This window comes from Stigmatopora argus, chromosome 12 (assembly GCF_051989625.1).
Source record: "Stigmatopora argus isolate UIUO_Sarg chromosome 12, RoL_Sarg_1.0, whole genome shotgun sequence".
Lineage (NCBI taxonomy): Eukaryota > Metazoa > Chordata > Actinopteri > Syngnathiformes > Syngnathidae > Stigmatopora > Stigmatopora argus.
Window position 1 is genome coordinate 8,676,146 of NC_135398.1, and position 20,312 is coordinate 8,696,457.

Genomic DNA, 20,312 nt, shown 5'->3' on the forward strand with positions numbered 1-20,312 from the left:
CACACATTACTACAAGCTCATGTTTCCTCAGAGAGCGGCACAACTGCCAACCCAAAGCAGCCACTTATCACTCAGCCTGTGCCCCGAGTTTGACTACGCAAGCGAGCTGCTTTCACACATTTACAACTCCTGCCCTCAAACAAACTCGCCATGTGCATGTCCATTTTTTGGGGCTGTGGGAGGGGGGGGGGAAAATATGTAACATTTCCTCCCTCTGGTGTAGTGCGTGCAAAACAGGAAAGGACTGCACTTGAAGACGGATGGACAAATGGAAATTCTTTAGGTGATAGCTCATTTATTGGAGCATGCAGTATATGTAGAATTCACCAGAGGAAGTGTTAAGAAAGTGGTGTTGGTTGTACACCTCACCACAGGTCACATCAGTTTGAAGTCCATGTCAGTGATTTCTCACACCTTTTCATCAGAGGATTAAGGTCGAGCACATCAAATATAGAACAAATCTGCAGTGTGTTGAAAACATCACCACTTGGAAATCCAGACTTGAAATGTTGGACAGGTGATAACATCTCGTGAGGTGATGCTTTTTTTCTTTTCCAAGGCTATATAGAAGTCAACTCTGTGCAGAAAATATTCCCGCATAACTTCAGCCAGTTTGCAACGACTGTTAACAAAGACGGCTTTTTGTTCCAATTAAAGCTTTGGTAATTTGACTAATGATTTCATGCGTACGATCTTGTTTTTGTACACTTGCAACAAAGTACTGGTTTTTATTTAAAAGCAACACCAACTGCTTTGCAGCTGATACCACCCCATTTTTAGGGAATGTATGTTACAACTAAAATGTGGTTCTATAATAGGACAATAAACTTCCGGGTAAAATTAAACAATTAAGCAGAATTTGTCTTCCTGGAAAAACTGCATACACACGGAAACGCAAAAAGTCTCAGACCTTTTTCTTTCTCTTTCCTGCAGTGGAAGAAAAATTTCATGATTTCATGGATGTACTAAATTGTTCTTCTCTGCTCTTAATGACTCTATGTAATGAGCTTTTTACAAAATAGAGTGGATTAATGTATAGCCGCATTTAGTCCATGTTGGTTGTTTTCATACTCTGTCCACAAGCACTGACGTCATCAGTGTCTTTTCCCCTTTCACTGGAAAATACCCATTGGAGCATTAACATCACCAACCGGTACAGATTGTGGATGTTATATGCCCCAAAATTCATTTTTGCATTGTCAAATGTTTAGACAGCCGTGACATAGTGGAACAATGTCAAGATTTCCACTGTGTGTTTTGCATTTTCATTTTCCCAAAATGCCCTGTAAATGGAATGCTTGCTGAATATGTTTTTTTTGTTGCGTTTTCACTCCAGTCACTCCTTTATCAAGATTGACACTTTGGGGAGAAAAGCTCAAGACCCTGATGTAGTCTTTTGGGAGGAGGAAAGTCACTGGCCGGTCTAAAGCCATTGAAACGTAGCTTTGAATAAAGACCACTGTTTAGTGTTTTTTCCTTTTTTTCCTTTTATTAACTATTCATATCCCCTGCATAATCAGAATATTACCTCTATCAGTAAAGCATAGTCAAAATCTCATCTCTTAAATCAATATATACATACAAACTTCTTTATATTCAATGTGAGTCAAACCTCAAGATCTTTAATCTATAGAGAAAAATGTTGGGTGAATCTTGATGAAGCTTTGTCTTTGCTTTTCAGATGCAAAGATCTGAATCAAAGCCACGCTGTATGCCAACGGCTCCTGTACTGACAGCCCCTGGGGGATTTTAGGCTAATTTTCCTTTTGGTTCAAGTCCCTCCGGCGCCACCACCCGAGAGCGCTATCCTCGTCGCTGATACCTGAGTTACCGCTGTTTGATGCCGGTCATGTCTCACTGCCTGCTGAGCTCATCTATCACAGTAAGTGTGAATGGCAGACAGGGACGGCACAGGATCAGAGAGGGGCTGCTTCCAACCCTCCCCCCTCGCCAACGATATACTTAGTAATCCGTGCCAAAGCTACTCCCTAAACGAAGAATGGAGACCTTGTGTTCTGAGCTTCCAGATGGGAGACAAGAAGAAAAAAAATAGCAGACACAATTGTAGCTAGCCAGCCAGGAAGAAAATCTAAACTCAACTATCCATGTATGGTCGTCTGTAATTTTGTTCATCTTCATGCTTTGCATTGTGGTGCCATTTCAGTTCAGTGCAGCTTCAAAAGAATTTTAATGGTATGCCAGCTTGTAATGGAAAGAATCGTATCTTTGTCATTGCCATGGCAACTACGGATCACTTTCCTTAGCGGACTCCAACGGTGAACTCTCTTCAGCAGCTCTCAGATTGTGAGCACAAAAGTTTGCCATGAAGATGAATAAAGAAAAAAAGGACCAAATTCGGCAATGCCAAAATCAGGAATGGAAAAAAAACTATTTTTTTAATATTTCTATTTTATCTTAAATTTATTCTTACATTTCTAAATAAAGAATATTAATTTTCTGAATCCCTTGCCCTTACAAGGGTCGCGGGGGGTGCTGTAGTCTCCCCCAGCTAACTATGGGTACCAGGCGGGGGGCACCCTGAATTGAAGGCCAGGAGACAGACAACCAATCATACCTAGGGACAACTTAAGAGTGTTAAGCCTGCCTACCCTGCATATTTTGGGGATGTGGGAGGAAACCTGAGTACCTGGAGAAAATAAATTAGTTTTGGGCCAACGTATATCAATGAATAGAACATTTGATTTGACTTTTGACCTTGTGACTGGAAGTGAAACTTTCAGAAAAATGGGGGGAAAAAGAATACTTTGACTTTCCTGTTCTAACGTGTTCTAACAGAGAAAATTGCACCACTTTTGTAACCAGGTTGTCGAATGAAATGGATCAAAACCTATCGTGCATTGCGCATATAAATCGAGCCTGTTCGTTGTCTGTAGCTATTTGATACCAAAGAAAACCATGGTAAAGAAACAAAAGATTGAAACGGCTTTTATTCATAAAACTACACTGACATTAGCATTTGTTTTTTTATTGCACACAGTTGATTTACAGCAAAGCCTTGAACAATTCACCATTGACTTGACAACAAATGGATCCAGCAGAAAGAGGATGCGAGCCTGTATGCGGCAAGAAAATACAAAACACAATAGGGGTGCCATTAGCTACACAGTTTGGTCGCCTCGTACTCCATGTAGTTGGGTTGCCTGGCACTGAAAGCCTGCAAGGCGCTGAGAATCCTGCTCACGTCCGCACTAGAGAGTTTGAGTCTGTGGCGGAGCAAACAGGAAAAAAGATCCACGTGGGGGGCACCCGGAGGCGAGAGGCGGTTTACCCTGTAGCGCAACTCCACCAGCTGCAGGAGAGCCGAGTCCTGCGATCCCTGAGTGTAGGGGTAGTCAATCTGCAGAATCAAGTCCTGGATTGCCTCAGGGTCAAAATGCATGCTGTATCCAAACAGCTGCATGCTATTCACTTTCATATAACCAATGCTACTGGGAGGCTCCGTCGCCTCTGTAGTCTCGTTGTCCACCGAAGTATTCTTAGATCCCATCGCCGTACCCTCCTTGATTCGACTCCTCAAGTAAAAATGCACCGTCTCGAAAAAGCTCTTCCATCTGTTACCGAGAGACAACGTCCAGTTATAGCAGTCCAAGGGAATGTCCAGTTTGACCCGGTCCCAGTCGGGATAGCCGTTTTGGCCCACGGGCATCGTCCAGCTCTCTGAATGACTGCCGCCGAAGGGGTTCACGAAGAGCGACAAAACCGGCTCGAGGGTGCTGTTCCTGCTGAGGCAAAACTGCATGTCTAGTCCAAGGAGCATGTGAACTCGATTGGATTTAACCCGGTTGCTCTTCAGGGTCAACAGCATTCGCTTCCTCCACGAGGGGTCGAACCAAGTGTTGACCCGGACGTCGTTGCTCACGAACACCGCGTGCAGAGTGATGCGCGGGTCTCGCCGCTGAAGAAGGTAGCGAAGCTCCATGTCGTGCAGGTCTTGATCACTCTCCATACCCAGGTAGGGGTCCGTAGGGTCGGGCACGGCATGTCTGCAGACTCCCTGGTTCAGGGTAAAACCGTGATTGCAGCTGGAGCATCGCGTACGATTCTCGGCGGAACAAGACAAGCAGCGGGGTCCGTCGCCTGTGGTGCACGGGATGAGCCCTTGGCAGGGCGGGTGAGTGTAAGGGCAGGAGCATTTAAGACTCTCCTCATTGTAGACTCCCACTTGGTTGTTCTCACTGCAGTACAAGATGGAGAGGGTGTAGCTCAACCAAAAGTGAAGAGACCTAGGAGAGAATCACAACATAAAGATTCTCTCGACTTGGTTCTCGCCTTTTTGTGTTTCCTGCTGGAAATGAATAGAATTCATCAGTTTAGCAAGGTGTGTGTTTGCATTTTAATACTCAAATTATTGGATGATAACACCATATAGTGACTGAAGAATCACTGTTCGACAGAAGGAAAGCATCCCGTGTACCTGACGACCAGTCCATTTTGTATTGGGTGGCTCTGACAGCAATCATTCGCTTCATTTGAATTGGATCAGACAGGTAGCGCTGTTAATAACAGCCAACGAAACAAGTGAGTGCCCTACAGAGGGTTATGCACCTATCTGTGCTTTTCCACTCTGCTGTTTTGCTTTTTTAAATTTATGGCTGAGTTCGATTAGGTGTTTATAGCAATACATTCTCCAGCAGTTGACAATAAAGACACAAAGCTCACTAGTCAATATCGTTGCCACTCATTTTATTGAATCCGCAATTAGTTTAAGACGGAAGATTTATGATTTCCAATGCAATTTGGTGCAAGAGAACCATTAGGCCATTTCAAAGACAACATTTGCTTTTAGGGACAGTTAGGCCTATACTTGTCTCTGATTTTTAAGCTTTTAAACGCATACAATAGAAAGCTAATGGATGTTCCTTCAATTTCTGTTCAAATATTTAGCATTAATTACATACAGACCCACAAAATTAATGTTTCACAGGGCCCCGAACAATAAAAAATATTGTATTTAATTTTATTTTACAACCACAAAGGGTGTAACAAAACAAGTACAATTGTGTAACCTAGTAAATGGAGGGTTTGTGCCATTTTATGAATTTCTTTCTCGAAAAAGGAACCAAAAAGGACTGCTCAGTGGCTGTCATGAGCTGTTATAGTTGAGAATTAAAGTAGGCTCCATGCTAAAGCATCAGTCGTTGGAGGAATAAGAATATAGTGAGCGGTGATGGAAAGCAACAAAATGGCAACAGGTGAAATTCTTGAAAAATGGTAAATGGTAAATGGAATGCATTTATAGAGCACCTTTCAAGTAACTGAGTGCTTTCATGGTGTTGCTTCACTCACACGGTAATGGTGAATGCTGGCATGGAATTAAAGTATGCAGCTCATTTGCAGACATGTTGTCGCTTACTTTGCTTCTGTGACCATTAGTATCAAGCTCAAGTGAAGTTCAGAAAAAATTTGAAGACCCATAAAGGGGACACCTTTTCAGCAATCTGGTGTCCTACAAGTGCAATCATTGGATTGCAGTCAGGTGCTTCTTGTTTTCTGCAGAAATCACATTGGTTGTGTCTGTACTGGATCGGTTGGGACAAAAACCTGCACCCACAGCGGCCCTCGAGGACCGGTTTGCCCACCCCTGGATTAGATAATTGGCGGCAGTGAAACCTTTCCTTGGTGCATTTATTGTTAACTTTTGATATGAATTAGACTAAAAGGAAAGAAAAAGGTTGGTATAAATGACTAAGTGGAAAATATTTGCTCGAAGACTCTAAATATGCAAATCACAAAGTTCTTAGAACAATGAAGACTGGGAAAATAGGTGTGTTGGAGCTAATTTATGGACTGCCAGCCAGGATGTGTCCAAGCATTATTATGAGGCAAAATAAAACGGTAAATAAAGGTAGTCTTTCTCTCTATGTGTCGGAAAGCTAAAGCCTTGTGTTTACTGCTGGCCCACAACCACTGACAAACATTGAACACACTTCTAATAAAAAATAAAATAGCTGCACAAATTGTTTCAAATTTTAGCTTGGGCAAATTGGAACCATGTCATTCTAAACAAAGTGTCTTTTTTCCCACTCGTTGCCGCAGTATTAAATAAAACAATAGGGCAGAATAAACAAACAAACCTTCGGGAACAGTGCGCAGCCATCTTTTCAACAAGCCCTCAGCAAAGTGAAAGGAAGCGTCCGGTCTTGTTGGACTATTGCATTTACCCTTTCTCCTATTCATACAGCTCAAAGACGAATACTGTGACATACTGGTTTTCTTTTTTTCTTTATTCTATTCCTTTTTTCCCACGTACAAACTGTGCCTGAATTCAGTGTATGAAAGGAGTGTATACTACATGCCTGGGAGCACACTAGCACAGCAGAGTACCAGACTGGGAGCTTCAGTGAACCAAACTATGCCAACATGAAGTAGGACAAAATAGACAATGTTCTCCTTTATTTTCTCTGGAGCAAAATCAGTGTATGTAGAGAGAATTCGCTTGTAAACAGCATCACCATCGCAATAGACTAGAAAACTGCGGGAATAACTTAATTCACAAGCAAGTCCAGACTATCTGAACTGATCGCATTTAATTGACTAAACAGTTCTGGCATTTAAAAAGGTATGCTCACAACAATTTGTCTACTGCCTTTTTTTGGTGTTTTTCCTTCACTATTGCAGATGACAAAAAACAAACTGAAAAAATGAAATGAAAATGTGTTTTTTAATTCTGATGTGAGTTTATAGAAACACTGGTAGCATCAAGGTAGTGATTATGTGATTTAAAAATTGAGATTCAGAAAGAAAGCAGGTTTGTTGTGATATTAAGGCAAGTTTCTGCCAGGCAAATGCATCTTATTAAGCTTTAAAGCTGAGACCATCTGTGAAAAAGTCACAGATAAGCCGCAAGCAGGTATTTGAGGCTTTTGGTGACTCTAGAGTCTCATAAAGTGCTACGTGGAGGAGCCTTTAGCATTGCGCTTTAATATCGGCCACCCCTAAGCAATGATCACAAGGGGAAATGTTTGCAATGGCGCTGATAAAGACAGTTTTCCCTCCTTTCTCTACTGACATCCAAAGCCCCAACCTTTTAAAGAAAGACATATGAGCGTGGATACACTGTATATATGTAGATCCTGATTTATTATGTGTACTCATGCAGGTAATTATTGATGCTCACAAAATGTATTCACTATAAATCACATTTACTGTTTAGGGAAATTAGCAAAAACAGCATAATATGCCTTCTAATTTGAATTCAGTATTCAGAACAGAACCCATGTAAAATACTGGCTTCAATAGGCTGTATTCTGTTCATGTTCCAACAAAAAATTTAAGGTGTACCGAAATAATTTGGACGCCAAACTAAGTGACTTTGATCTTTGTTTTTGTCCTGTTTAGAAGGAACGCCAAGAAGACTGAAAGGACGGAGCAGAACACAACAAACGCGCTCACTGTTTCACAGTTTTGCCAGAAGAATTTGACTGTAGCGAAGGCTTAACTACAATGTTTTACTGCAACCCGTTTCACTTTTTTTGAACAGGCATGGTTATTTAATATTCAATTTTGTAAAAGCCCATTAAATTTCACCTCACCTCGGCCTCTGCAGGATGATTTTGGGCTGTTTACGACACCTCTTGCTGAGATTGAAGAGCTTGTTGATGGTACGGCGAGCTTTGGTGAAGAGCTGCTGGTTGCCCGTCTCCAGTTGCCTGTAGCGCTGGAGCAGTCTGGCATCTGTCCGCCATAAGTGCTCCACAACAGATGTGTTCACAGCGTAATGTGTTGGCAGCTTCCCAACAAAGCTTTGGAATTCCTCTGGAAGGAGAAGAAGAACACAGATGCTAACTTTGGAGGAGAGCGAACTTAATAATTCATATATTTCCGCATTGGTTATCCTCAAAAGGGTCATAGGGGTGCTGGAACGTATCCCAGCCAGGTATGGGCAGTGGGCGGCGGACACCCTGAATTGATCGCCAGCCTATTGTATGGCACAATTGACACACACTCATACCCATGGGCAAATTGGAGTGTTCAACAGGCCTATCCTGTATGTTTTGGGGATGTGGGAAGAAACTGGAGGACCCGGAGAAATCCTAGAACATGCAAACTCATCACAGGAAGGTCGGTACCCACGATCTCAGAACTGTGAGGTGGACTTGCTAACTACTTAGTCACCATGCTGCCTAATCTAATCCGATATTAACAAAATATGGACGAGTTGTCCTTTGTCCGAGGAGGCAAACAGTTCAACAGGAAAGGTAAAAGAAATATACACTATGCACAAGGGATGTAATGATAACTGAATCTCCGGGTATGGTGAATATTGCTATATTTTGGTTAAAGCTGACAGTAATGCAGGAAGAGTGCAGTTTTTCAATAAAGTTGTGATTAAAATGTTGACTAATTAATTGTTCCATGACTATTTTTGAAAAATTTCATAGTTTGAGCAAAAAATTTAACTTGAAAGCTGTGTAGAGATAAATGGGGTACACATTTGTTTAGTTACTTTTACATCTTGGAACTGGTTGCTTATGTTAATGTACATCTATGGGATAACGAAAAAACAAAGTGGACCCTGGGCTTGACAATTTCCAGGCACAACTGGACTTACAACCATTCAAATGTCTGGAAACCCTTTTAAACCCTTTCAATAACCATTCAATCATGCGAAAAAAGGTGAGAACCAGACTGTAAAGCCACAGCTCAGATTCAAACCTTCAACTTCAGAACTGTGCGGTATGTGTCACCACTGTCTAAAATGCAAACAAAATTTTTCGGATGTGTTTTCATCATAACGGATAACCTTGGTTATTTCAGGATATCTCTTTTTATTCATGCCCCAGAACAGATTAGATCCGATTTTCTGCAAACCCCACGGTAAATTGCTCAGTAAATGCAGGTTAAGGTTGATAATCCAATCAGGGACAGATATGTTATGTTTATGGTAATGCCAATTCGTTTCCAAATGATTCACTATTACATTATTTGCTTATGGGGTGCAAACTGTGCTTTGTTGGATATGTGGACTGTTTACTCATGTGCTAGGCAATTTGCTCGATGCAAAGCTGTGGCAAATTGCAAGAGGTCAAATGATCAATTAGCAAGTAGCCAATCATCTTACTGGTACATTAGCAAACTATGGTTGAAAGTACAAATATGTTCTAATTGCAGTGGTAGGGACTGGCGTTATTACAAAGTGGATGCTTGAATGAGTCTTTTAATTAATGTCTTGACTACTGTCGCACACAAGAACATTTATGAGAAGAAATAGGCGGAAAGTTTCCATGTTTTCTATTAAAGATAGGCTTGGGCACCTATAGAAAGCCGTGTGCAGAGATCTGACACTTTGAGTGACAGATTATTTGATTCCAAGTGGCAACACTTGACAGCCAAGCAAGAGTTTAGAACAGAAACAAGACATGGCTTTTCTGTTCATGTTAGCACTCCAATCCTCGAATGAATGTGCTTCTTTTCTGGAACAACATTTTAAAGTTAAGAATCATTTCAAACAATGTTTTATCCACTGAAGCTTTTGAATGCACTAATTATCAAATAATTCCAAAGGGCAATGATAAATCTCAACCCCTGACTCACCAGATGCCTCAAAGTCTTCATTGGACCGCCTCCAGGCCTCATTGATGCGTACTAGGTTGTCTTCCAGCGTGTCCAGGTCAGTGTGAGGACAGTTACACTGTGGAAATTCCACTCTGCAGTCACACCAGCAATCGCTTTTTTGGCACATAAAATGACCCTCCGATTTACAGCCAATGTAGTTCAGAGCCGCCTGAATGAAGCGACTCTGCAAGTAACTCGGGAGAATGACCTGCAGCCCTGTAGAGCGTGAAAGACAGTACCAAAGCAATTATTATACTGTCCGGCTGAAGATGGGAGAATGAAACAGCTTCTTCTAATCATTGTCAACAAATGACATGACAACTATGACCAACTAATTGTATGGTTGTAGCCTGGTGGATTTTTATTTTTCTGCACCACTCTCTACTGTCTCCTATATAATTCAGCGAGTGTTATTTTATGACATGACATGAACATTTTACAATGCTCTGCTGCAGAAAATTCTAACTAAAATGGAGTATAGCTACTACCTGATAATGCTGTGGTACACTATTACTATACTATACTGTACTATATTATTACAATACTATAACCGTACTGTTCCATAACTCTACTCTAATATTATAACTATAACTAATATGAGTATGACTGACTATGACTATGACTACCCTACCCTACCCTACCCTACCCTACCCTACACTACACTACACTACACTACACTGCACACTAGACTACACTGCACTGAACTACACTACACTGCACTGAACTACACTACACTGCACTGAACTACACTACACTGTACACTGTACACTACACTACACTGTACACTACACTGTACACTACACTGTACACTACACTGTACACTACACTGTACACTACACCAGACTACACTACACTGTACACTACACTGTACACTACACCAGACTACACTACACTGTACACTACACTACACTTCACTATACTACACTGTAAACTACACTACACAAGATTGCACTACACTACACTACATTACACTACACTAATCTACATTACACATTACACTACACTACACTACACTACACTACACTACACTACACTACACTACACTACACTACACTACACTACACTACACTACACTACACTACACTACACTACACTACACTACACTACACTACACTACACTACACTACACTACACTACACTACACTACACTACACTACACTACACTACACTACACTACACTACACTACACTGTACTATAGTTACTATTAGTTACATATGTAACTTGCATTAGCAGGAAGACTTGAACTGAAGCGCAAAGCATACATTAACTCATTCACTTCCCATTCTGGAGACATATCTTCAATTTTGGACATCTATCACAATCATTGGGAGTGAATGAGATAGGGGCTCATTTAAAAACAGCAATAACCGTTGGCAACAACTTTAAAAATGATATGAGCAAATTAAAGAACATTTAGATGTTTTAGCAGAAACATAAAATAAAAGTTAATGGGACAGTGGTCCTTTGGGGGTATTTTGGGTCATTCACGACCAGGCTTGCAACGTTTCATTAAAATGAGCGTTAATAGTTGGACAATATGCCATTATGTCTCCAAATATGTAAGCTCATGACAGGAAACTTAAAAAAATGCTTCGTGTTTAGTTCGGCAATACAGAGCTAAAAAAATATAGTGATAGATAATTAGATCCTGGTGTTGCTTCCACGCTGAAGGTGGCATATGTATTTGAAATGCAATTGCTGTGACATGTTTTAACATGCTAAGCACTCCTCCCACTATTTATTATTCTTTTTTTTGTTATTTCAGTTAGTGTCAGCATTATCAAGATTTGAAAAGGATCTTTGAGACATTGTACAATAGTGTTAGAATATTCAATTCAAAAATTCAATTCTCTAACATATAATGAAATAGAGCATGTTATACAAAGGTGCCTATAAAGTAATTATTTTATAGAATGAACATTTTCTCACCTTGTAACTGAACCTTGTTCTCTGGACTATGAACAAGAACAGAGCTGACAGTGTCCAGATTGTCATAGTTGCTGCATCCAAGTGGTCCAGTTCTGGTTTCCGTGACCTGCATTAAAAAAAAGGCATTGTTATTATTTTTGCATATCTATATTTTATGCATTTTTTAATTAGGTGAACTTTTGACCGCAACAGCAGCGCGGTTTTCTCGCAAAACCAAAAAGCTGAGCAAGTTTGGCACTGTTGGAATAGATGTTAGTGTAGATGTGGATTCACTTAGTTTGTGTATCCAAATAACCTAAACACCCGATTTTATACCTCAAATTAGATTTAAATGCAAGTCACTGTGACGGAATCCTGAAAAGGTCTTCAATTTACAAGCTTCTACTCTTCAGAATGAACCATTAGAGGGAGGAAATCTACTTTTCTCTGACCACCTAACGTGACACTGATTTGTTCAGCTTCATTCCTCTGGTAGTTGACCCCGTCTGCTGTTGAATTTAGACATTTGAAAATATGCAGTGGCTAAAGTTACAAATCCTTCCTGGCATTTTCCAACATTGTACAATTTTAATGAAAGGACATGAAAAGAAAGTTCGTTTTTTTCCCCTCATCCATTTAAAAAAGTGATACTATTCATTCCTCCTCCCCTTCCTCCTCTGATCTACAATGAATGTAAGACAGCCTGGCTGGGAATTAATGGGATGACATCTCGAATCGATCAAGCCGATGGATAACCATAAGATGTTTGTGGGGTGGCACTTGTCTTCATCAGCAGATACTCACTTTAGCATCTATGTAATACCCTTAGGCTTATGTATGTGTCCTCTCTAATAGCTACTTTAGATGTTAAAACGGATGATTGGTGTTTCAGTGTGAGGCCCTGAAACCGCTGCGCTCTAAAGCTTTCCTTAGAAGTTGGCAAGCCTTTCGATATTCATTTGAAGTTTACAATAAAATATTCTTTTCAATGTTGTATTTAACAGGGCCCCATTTTGCCTGGATAACAATATACATCCTACCTGATTTAATAAATGACAACAAAAGAATAGTTTCACTTATTTGGTAAAATATATTTTTAATAATATTTTTTCACATTTAGAATCCTGCATTTAGGAAGGATTGGAATAAAGCAGGTTTGCAATAAAAAAATGAGAAAATGTTATAATGAAGGCCATATGTTGTTGAAACATAAAAAATGTTTACTTTAGTGCTGAATGAATTTTAAGAAATAACTTGATATAAATGTACATTTATAACCATTTCGATTAGTTTCTTTCAAAGTTAAATACGAAAATAGCAATAATCATTTTAAAGTGTAGCATCCCGACCTTTGAATTGTATCGCCAGATATGAGGGAATACAAATGAAGGTTAAGCCTGCATCACATGACGGAATGCGTAACGTATTAAGATTAATAACTTGCAGTTGACCAGTTATAGATTTCAACTCACTTTAATGCCATTTATGGTGGCAGACATCCAATTTCTGTGAACTGGAAGATCAAGCACTGAGTGTTTCCAAGTCAAATGCATTGAATGTCTCTCCTTGTCAATGCCAGCCAATGAGGTAAGACAATTTATCTCTTTTCAACACACCTTTATGGCAGTGGAGGCAATCTGGAGGTGATGCAGCCTGCGTAAGGTACTTTCTCTGTCGGTGAAGTAGGAGGCTGCCAACTGGTGGAGCACCTCCAGGGTAATTGGCCCAGTTGTGCTGTTGCTTTTACTGTCCTCCGTCGCCGCCGCTGAAGATTTCTGACTTAGCTTCCTTTTGTCCACAAATATGGTTAAGGACTCTTCCCCTGGTGACAGTCAGATAGAGCGAGCGTGAGCCTCATTAGCTCTGACAGAACGCTACTAATCACCTTTCATTAGCATCTCTGTATATTATATTGAAAAGTAGTAATTAAGTACTGTGGATAGAGTGATGTCTTGGATAAAAAGAAGCACATTCCCACATAAGGAACAGATCATGCATTGATAATCATTAATCATAGTCATTTTCGTCTTATCAAACTGTTTCATTTGATGGTCCCAATGTTACCGTTGCAAAGCTGACAATTAAAAATATACTGGATGTGTTCGTACCAAAAGTAACGGTTGATAAGCACTGTCACTGTGTTTATGTTTAAATGTTAGTCGCCTCATTAGTGTGGGTCAAACATGAAGCTCAGATACCACTTCAACATTGTTTTCGACATTATTTGTATGCAAACTACAACGGTAAAATGGCAAAATGGTATGTAAATATGGCCTACATAATCACCTTTTCTCCATTACTTTTGTTTTCCTTAAAAGTGACATTAACGAAAAGTATTTCATTGTCAACCATTTTTTTTGTTATTAGGATGCATGATAACAAGCCAATACTGGGTTTTGGATGACTAAAACGTAACTATTTGGCAGTTTACATATGATGTAATAAAAAGGCATAAAAATGGTTAATATTTTCTGCCAGCGGTTTACAATGCATAACATTTTCTTTTAGTTTTAACGCGTGAAGTCTGTCAGACTGCATCCTGGTATTTTGTGTCATTGACAGGTTCAACAATATCTCTAAATTTTGAATCAATTTTAAAAATGATTGTTTTTTATTTGAAAAAAAAAACAATTATTTAGTATAAATAAAATATATATGCACATTTAAAATAATCTACATTTATTAGTCATTTACCCTTCTATGGTGTAATGTGACAAATAATTTGCACTCAGAACGAAAACATCTGGCAACATTTACATCAAATGTCAATGTGCTTCCTTGAGTTATGGAATCTAGCATTTATAGACTATACTAGCATAAGTGTTCTTGCACTCTCTCTTGTAATTCAAAAATTTTCTACAGTGGATCTTTTTTAAAAAGATGTAACATTTCCGAAAAGCCATTTTTCAGAGAGAAAATTGCATGCTGATTATGTTGCAGAAAAAAAGACTGTTTGCCAAACTTTCGTCATTTTTTCACCCAAAAAAAAACCCAGCAATTGATTGATGATTACAGTTCTTGTTTGTTGTTGGAAAAAAAATGACACACAGTAAAAACTGTCAAAATGAGTTATGCTGGACCATGGTGTGTTTTTATCATACCTCCCAGAGTTGCAGAGAGGAGAAGGTGGGTGCCATATTTTTTTATTAGACTCTCAGTAATTGCACGCAGGGTCGGTCGCCTTCCCAGCTGGCGGATAGTGTGCATAAATTCGGGGTCGAGGGGCAAAGCCAGACCACGACTGCCACTGAGACTGTCTCGTTTCTCCACCGCCAGGCTGTTGACCTTCCATCGACCAAACTCCCTAGACACATACACACCAACACATTTTCTTACTTGGTAGCGGCTTATGCTGGCATTTGTTATCCCCTAGTCACTCCGAGAAGTCATTATTATAGAGGTCATAGTGGGTGGCTGATGGTTTTCTCTTATGACAGTATGTCTAGTTTTCTCACCCACCAAGTATCTAGTAATTCCCTTAAAGTTTGCATTCCATTTTCTTCCTAGCAGGTTGTAGGAGTTTATTGTATGTACATTTTAAAATAAATTGCAGGCACAGAGCAATGCCATCAGATTTACAAGACCACAACGATATTGGGGAACTTTTTATATTGCAATTTTGTGACAGCGCCAATATATGTAACCTATGTATGTGATAGTAAAAGCAAACAGTTTGCACGTCTCTTTCGCTGAAGTCCAGCCCGTATAACAACAGTAAACAAACAAATTGTGTAATTAAAGCTGTGCCGATGGTATTTTACTGTTGGAAGGTTTTATGCATATTGGTCTATCTTTCGTTAGTAATTGATTTTCCTGGCCACAATGCAGTGAAATACTGTCTAAATAAAGCTTCAGAGAATGAAACATGAAACACAGACCGTTTATGGACCTATTTTAGACATCAAGACGTTGAACTCATCAACAAATGTGTGCGGTGTGAATTATCACGCCAATTGTCTCTGATTTCATTTATTGGATTGCTAGATTTAGATTTATGTATGACAAAAACCTCTTCATTATAACTCAACATCATTGATCAAAGGTTTTAAATGGCGTGACCAGTTTTGCCACCGCAACTTATCCCTAGCAGTTTGTTCAAAGAAAAAGGAATCTTTTTAACATGTTTTTTGATACCCATATTTAATATTTAACTAACATTCACTTATCCATTTCTGTCAATTATGGCTTTAAACTATAAATATCTCTTCAGAACTCAAAATGAATCAAATAAAATATGGTATTGCTTTCTTTAGTTGAACAGGATTCAAAAGTACACAAAGTCACGCAAAGTGACGACTAAATAATTGGATTACGTCATGTAAAATAGTGTAATTTCTGCAGCAAATGATCTGTAATTTAAGGCTCTTTTTTATAACCTGAGTCCTTTTTACTCCTTTGAACAAAACGATTGATTTTCTTCCGTTTTATCTCTTCCAGTCAAGCACAGGCTGATGAGACACAGGTAAATGAGGACGCAGTTGTCATTCGGCATCAAAAGTCAGACTCTGTCTCGATTTTCTAGCTCCACATTGATTACAAAGTGCCGTTGTAATTGTGAGAACGTGGCATAACAACTACGCAAAGTTAAATTGTCAGTCTATCCTGTCAACCAATCACGCTTAAACTGAGCACGTCTAACAGAGTGGTAAAGACCACTCTGTTAGATTTTGCAGAAATTTGATTATTTTTCAGTCAGTCCAGGTGGACGCACTTTAAAATGATCATTAGATCCCTTTTTTTCTCTAACGAGTATAAAAGGGACTTTAACCAAAGTAAAGAGCACTTCAGTCCCATTACTAAGAGTATCGCCAGAATAACATCTTTTGTCGTGTTCTCTGAGGGAAATTATATTTTAAAAACATGTCGAACATTGGCTTGTGTTGAAATGACATCACTGGAACTAGTGATGGATCTACGTTTGGCATTTATGGGAGCAACAACACAAAGTGTAAGGTAAGTGTATGCAAGTGCAGTGAGCACTTGCAAAGAATGAACAAAAAGCCAATTAAATACAAGTAGCTCAGACACACGATTCAGCCACTTGCTTATGTCTTTGTCTATCATTCGCAAAGAAAGCTAAACGTACTACGACAAGGTCAAAGAAATACAAGCCCTCAACCGTCTTTTACATTTCGAAGTTTAGCATAGAACTTCCAGATCTTAAAAAATATCCTCTTAATAAAAAGGGCTCGTTTCTCATTTGCTGCCTGTGACCGATCATGTTAAAAAGGGCCATTGACGACAATAAATATGGTGACTGCGAGCCTATGAAAATGGATTGGATGTCTATCGCTGTATGTGGTAACGAAAGTCAGTAAATGTCTAGGGTGTATAAATTACCAATGTATTGATGAAACAATATGATTTGGATTTAATTTGAGGGGATTGCGGTTGATATAGTATGGTATTTTGTACTCATTAAGTTCCATTTCTCCTAAATAAATAAAAACTAAAGGCAAATTTTGAGGTTTTTGCCAACTTTGCTTCGGAAAAATGTCATACTTTTGAATGCAAACCATCTTTTAAAAAAAACGGCATTACTAAAACATGATGATAATGACTGAGGCTTTGTATTTCACTTTATATGATCAAATTGTTGCTTAAACAATCGATTTAACCATCCATAGGTGTGTAGCATTAAATCGCTAGTTTGTACTAGGGGTGTCAATTTCATGACGGTAACATATATATATATATATATATTTGGACAATGATACATATTTGTTGAGAATAACAGCTGATGTGTCAATTAGGGATGCAACAACTAATCGCTCTAGATGGATACATCGATTTGTGAAGCACAACCCAATCAAAATCCATCAAATTGCAAAATATCAAAGAATACATTTTGTTCAAATGTGTGCTTTTCGTTAAAATATCTGAAATATTTCTGCCTCAAAATAATCTAAAAACATCAAAATTGGTTCGTATTTTAGTTATTGCATTTGCAGAAATGGAACTGAGTGCATTAAATATGTATGTAATATCCTCTTAAACCAATCGGTAGCCCTTGAATCATATTCAGTCAACTTGACAGACTTCGGAATATCGGCAAATATCGTATCCTTGTCCATAGAGTTGAAAAAGTATGGTATCATCATGAAATTGGTGAATTAACATCTAATATTGGTCTACATCGTTGTATCATCACACCCATAATAAAACCCTGTGAACAATAATGGTGAGCACTCAGTGTTCATTTCCGGTGCCAAATAAATCTTGCATTCTTATTGTCAACCATATATATATTATTGTGTGTAGCTGTTTCTCTTCTCTTGTATGGAAATGCTTGGGCATTTTCTCTGTTCATGCAGTACAGCAAATTTCAACAACACAAAATCTCCTATTTTTACAAGCTCATGTCAAAACATACCCACAGTCAGTGTTCCATTCTCAGTGATTCTCATTGAGTCGAATCAGTGAACAAGCTCCTGTTAGATCTAATTGGGGATTGTAAGAGTGCCCCCCGGGGAAACAAGCATCCCAGAAGGCAGTCTTTCAGCTTCCACTGACGACAGAATTTACACATGTGTACATACTGTATAGTAGCATGGCTTTAAGGAAGGTTCCATAAAACAATAACAATAAACAAGTCAAATTGCACGCTTCTGGGACACAAATGTGGGAAGATGAAATCTGTTCAAATACAGGAGTTCACTCCCACAGTGCTACTAGCTGCTTGCACGGTGATCACTGCCCTGAGGAATGCTTCTCAGCAGAGAAATAATTGGGGAACCGGGACTATGTGGAGTGTGCCCTTACAGCCAATCATCATAACAAGTGGACAGACTGAGTGTCCACCTCTGATGGACAGATGGGCGGCGTACCTCCACCCTGCCACCCCCCACCCCCGACAGGAGGCAAGGAGAGGTTTGTTTTCTATTGGAATGTACTCCATCCTGAACATGACAGATTATTACATGCACTGTGAGCAATCAATTGTGATGAAAACACCTCAGTGGAAAGAGAAATGGTGAGGGCAAATAGAGAAGGGAACGACGTGTCTCGCTCAGAAAGTTGTTGATTACTAAGGTCAGAAAGGTAGCAGAGTGATGTTAGCTCCACGAAAATTGGCAAGAAATGATCATGTTTCAGTGCCTTTGACAGCGATCCCGAACGGGATAAATAAAGGGAAGAACCCAGTTATTATGTGCATTACGAGCACAAGGAATCATGTTTGATAAAGTGAAAAGAAATGCCTCATTTCTCCATTTCAATTCAAGTCTGTCTTCCCCCAAAATGGACGATACAGCCGCTGGTAGATATTTTCAAATGCCAACACTATTTTAGCCCATCAAATTCAAGTATCCCAGCATGTCCAGCCTATTTGTCACATATTGGCTCTCCATTGTGCTATGAGCTGCTATGGCCATTACACGCTTAAAATACGCAGCGCAGGGTGAAATGTACTTGGTACAGAAACCATAAAAGCATGCTTGTGACACAATGATGTGCATGTGGTGTCAATTTTTGTGTTTACACATAAGTTTCTGCATTATCAGAGGCCTGAGAAATGCACACTTAATAGTTTGACCAACGTATGCTATGTTCTTTTTCCTTTTAACAGATGAATGTCAGTCTAATGACATGAGGTGCATTCGTTTCAATCCGACATCTCTCAAAAATTCCAAACTAAAAAGAGACCACCTGGGTTGCATAGTGTTTTGATCGGTACACTGATGCCTCATTATCAAAGCATGCCTGCAAATGTCAAATAGGTTTAGGGGAGAAGGAGGGAGAAGATTTCTTTTTTGGTCGGAGTATGCACAGGCAGATTGGCTGAATTTCACATAGGCGAGTTTTGGCAGGTGGGATACCTGAGAGGCCAATCCTGAGAGTGGGCAGGCTTTCAGTACATCTCAACAGCAGCTGCCTTTACTGATTAATTCCACTTGTGGTTTTATTGCCATGTTATATGAAAAGCGGAATTGCAGGGACACACAATACACTGCCCCCAAACATTTTAATTATCTGTTCTCTCCACTCACAAGTACACATTCTCACCTGTAGATCTTGTATCTGGTGCTGAAGCCCTGCTGGTGGCGTTCTGCAGCCTCCGTGAACTCCAAGGACTGATGGAAAGGTCCTTTATCCGAAAGAAGCCAGGCCAGCGAGCCACCGAGGGAGCCGCCGGCCGGTCTGGCGTTTCCGGCCGTTGCATCTCCTGCGGCCCGCGAGGTCCAGCAGCATAGCCAGAGGCCGAGAAGCGCGCTCGTCCATCGCAGAGACAGCCGCTTATGACTGATTCTCTGACGGCTCATGCTTCACCCAACGACACCTCATTCTCTCTGGACCGGGGGCAGTTAGAAAAAAAAGCTGGGGTGACCATTGTGCATCTTCAACCACAGTCAATTCAGAGTGTTTCAATCCACTCACCTGACTTGGCAATTAGGTCCAAGTGATGCACTCTTTATGGAGTCGGAGGCGTGAATGAAATGTGAAAAAAAAATCTTCTCTCTTTCAACTTGACTTCCACTCGAGCTCAACTTTGTCACAGGGATGCAGACCCCCGGTATCCGTGCATCCTCCCGCGCGTCAAGTTGCAAACACCTCATTCGGCGAGTCCATAGAGCCGATGCCTTTATCCCCGCCCAACTCTCATGTGGAAATGAAGGCAGTTGTTAAAGATCTTGTTGTGTTCCCTTCCTTTTTCATGCGAAATGCTGCGTGCACACTGCTGCAGCAGCTGTTCTCCTCCTCATCCTCTTCCTCCCTCTGCTGTGTGAGCTGCTTGGTGAATGAGCGGCTGCTTCAACACAGAGGGCTTTTTCTCCTTACCGACACCCCCCCGCCCCTTGCCCCCCACCCCACCTTCTATCAAAAAAGC

At 40.1% G+C, this 20,312-nt stretch overlaps 1 protein-coding gene across 2 annotated transcripts; it reads right to left on the reverse strand.

Annotated features, from left to right (window-relative positions):
- Positions 1-2,933: 2,933 nt before the first annotated feature.
- On the reverse strand, positions 2,934-20,277 carry LOC144085555 (BMP/retinoic acid-inducible neural-specific protein 3-like). Of its 2 annotated transcripts, XM_077614947.1 has the most exons (8): positions 19,862-20,277; positions 19,490-19,773; positions 14,587-14,789; positions 13,102-13,307; positions 11,507-11,612; positions 9,556-9,792; positions 7,554-7,776; positions 2,934-4,244 (listed from the first exon to the last, which is right to left on the reverse strand). In XM_077614947.1, the coding sequence occupies exons 2-8, from the start codon at positions 19,744-19,746 to the stop codon at positions 3,116-3,118; spliced, it is 2,361 nt and encodes a 786-aa protein (XP_077471073.1). In that variant the 5' UTR covers positions 19,747-19,773; positions 19,862-20,277; the 3' UTR covers positions 2,934-3,115. The 2 variants fall into 2 exon arrangements, with proteins under 2 accessions (XP_077471073.1, XP_077471074.1); XM_077614948.1 differs by having other exon boundaries at positions 19,490-20,277.
- Positions 20,278-20,312: the final 35 nt, after the last annotated feature.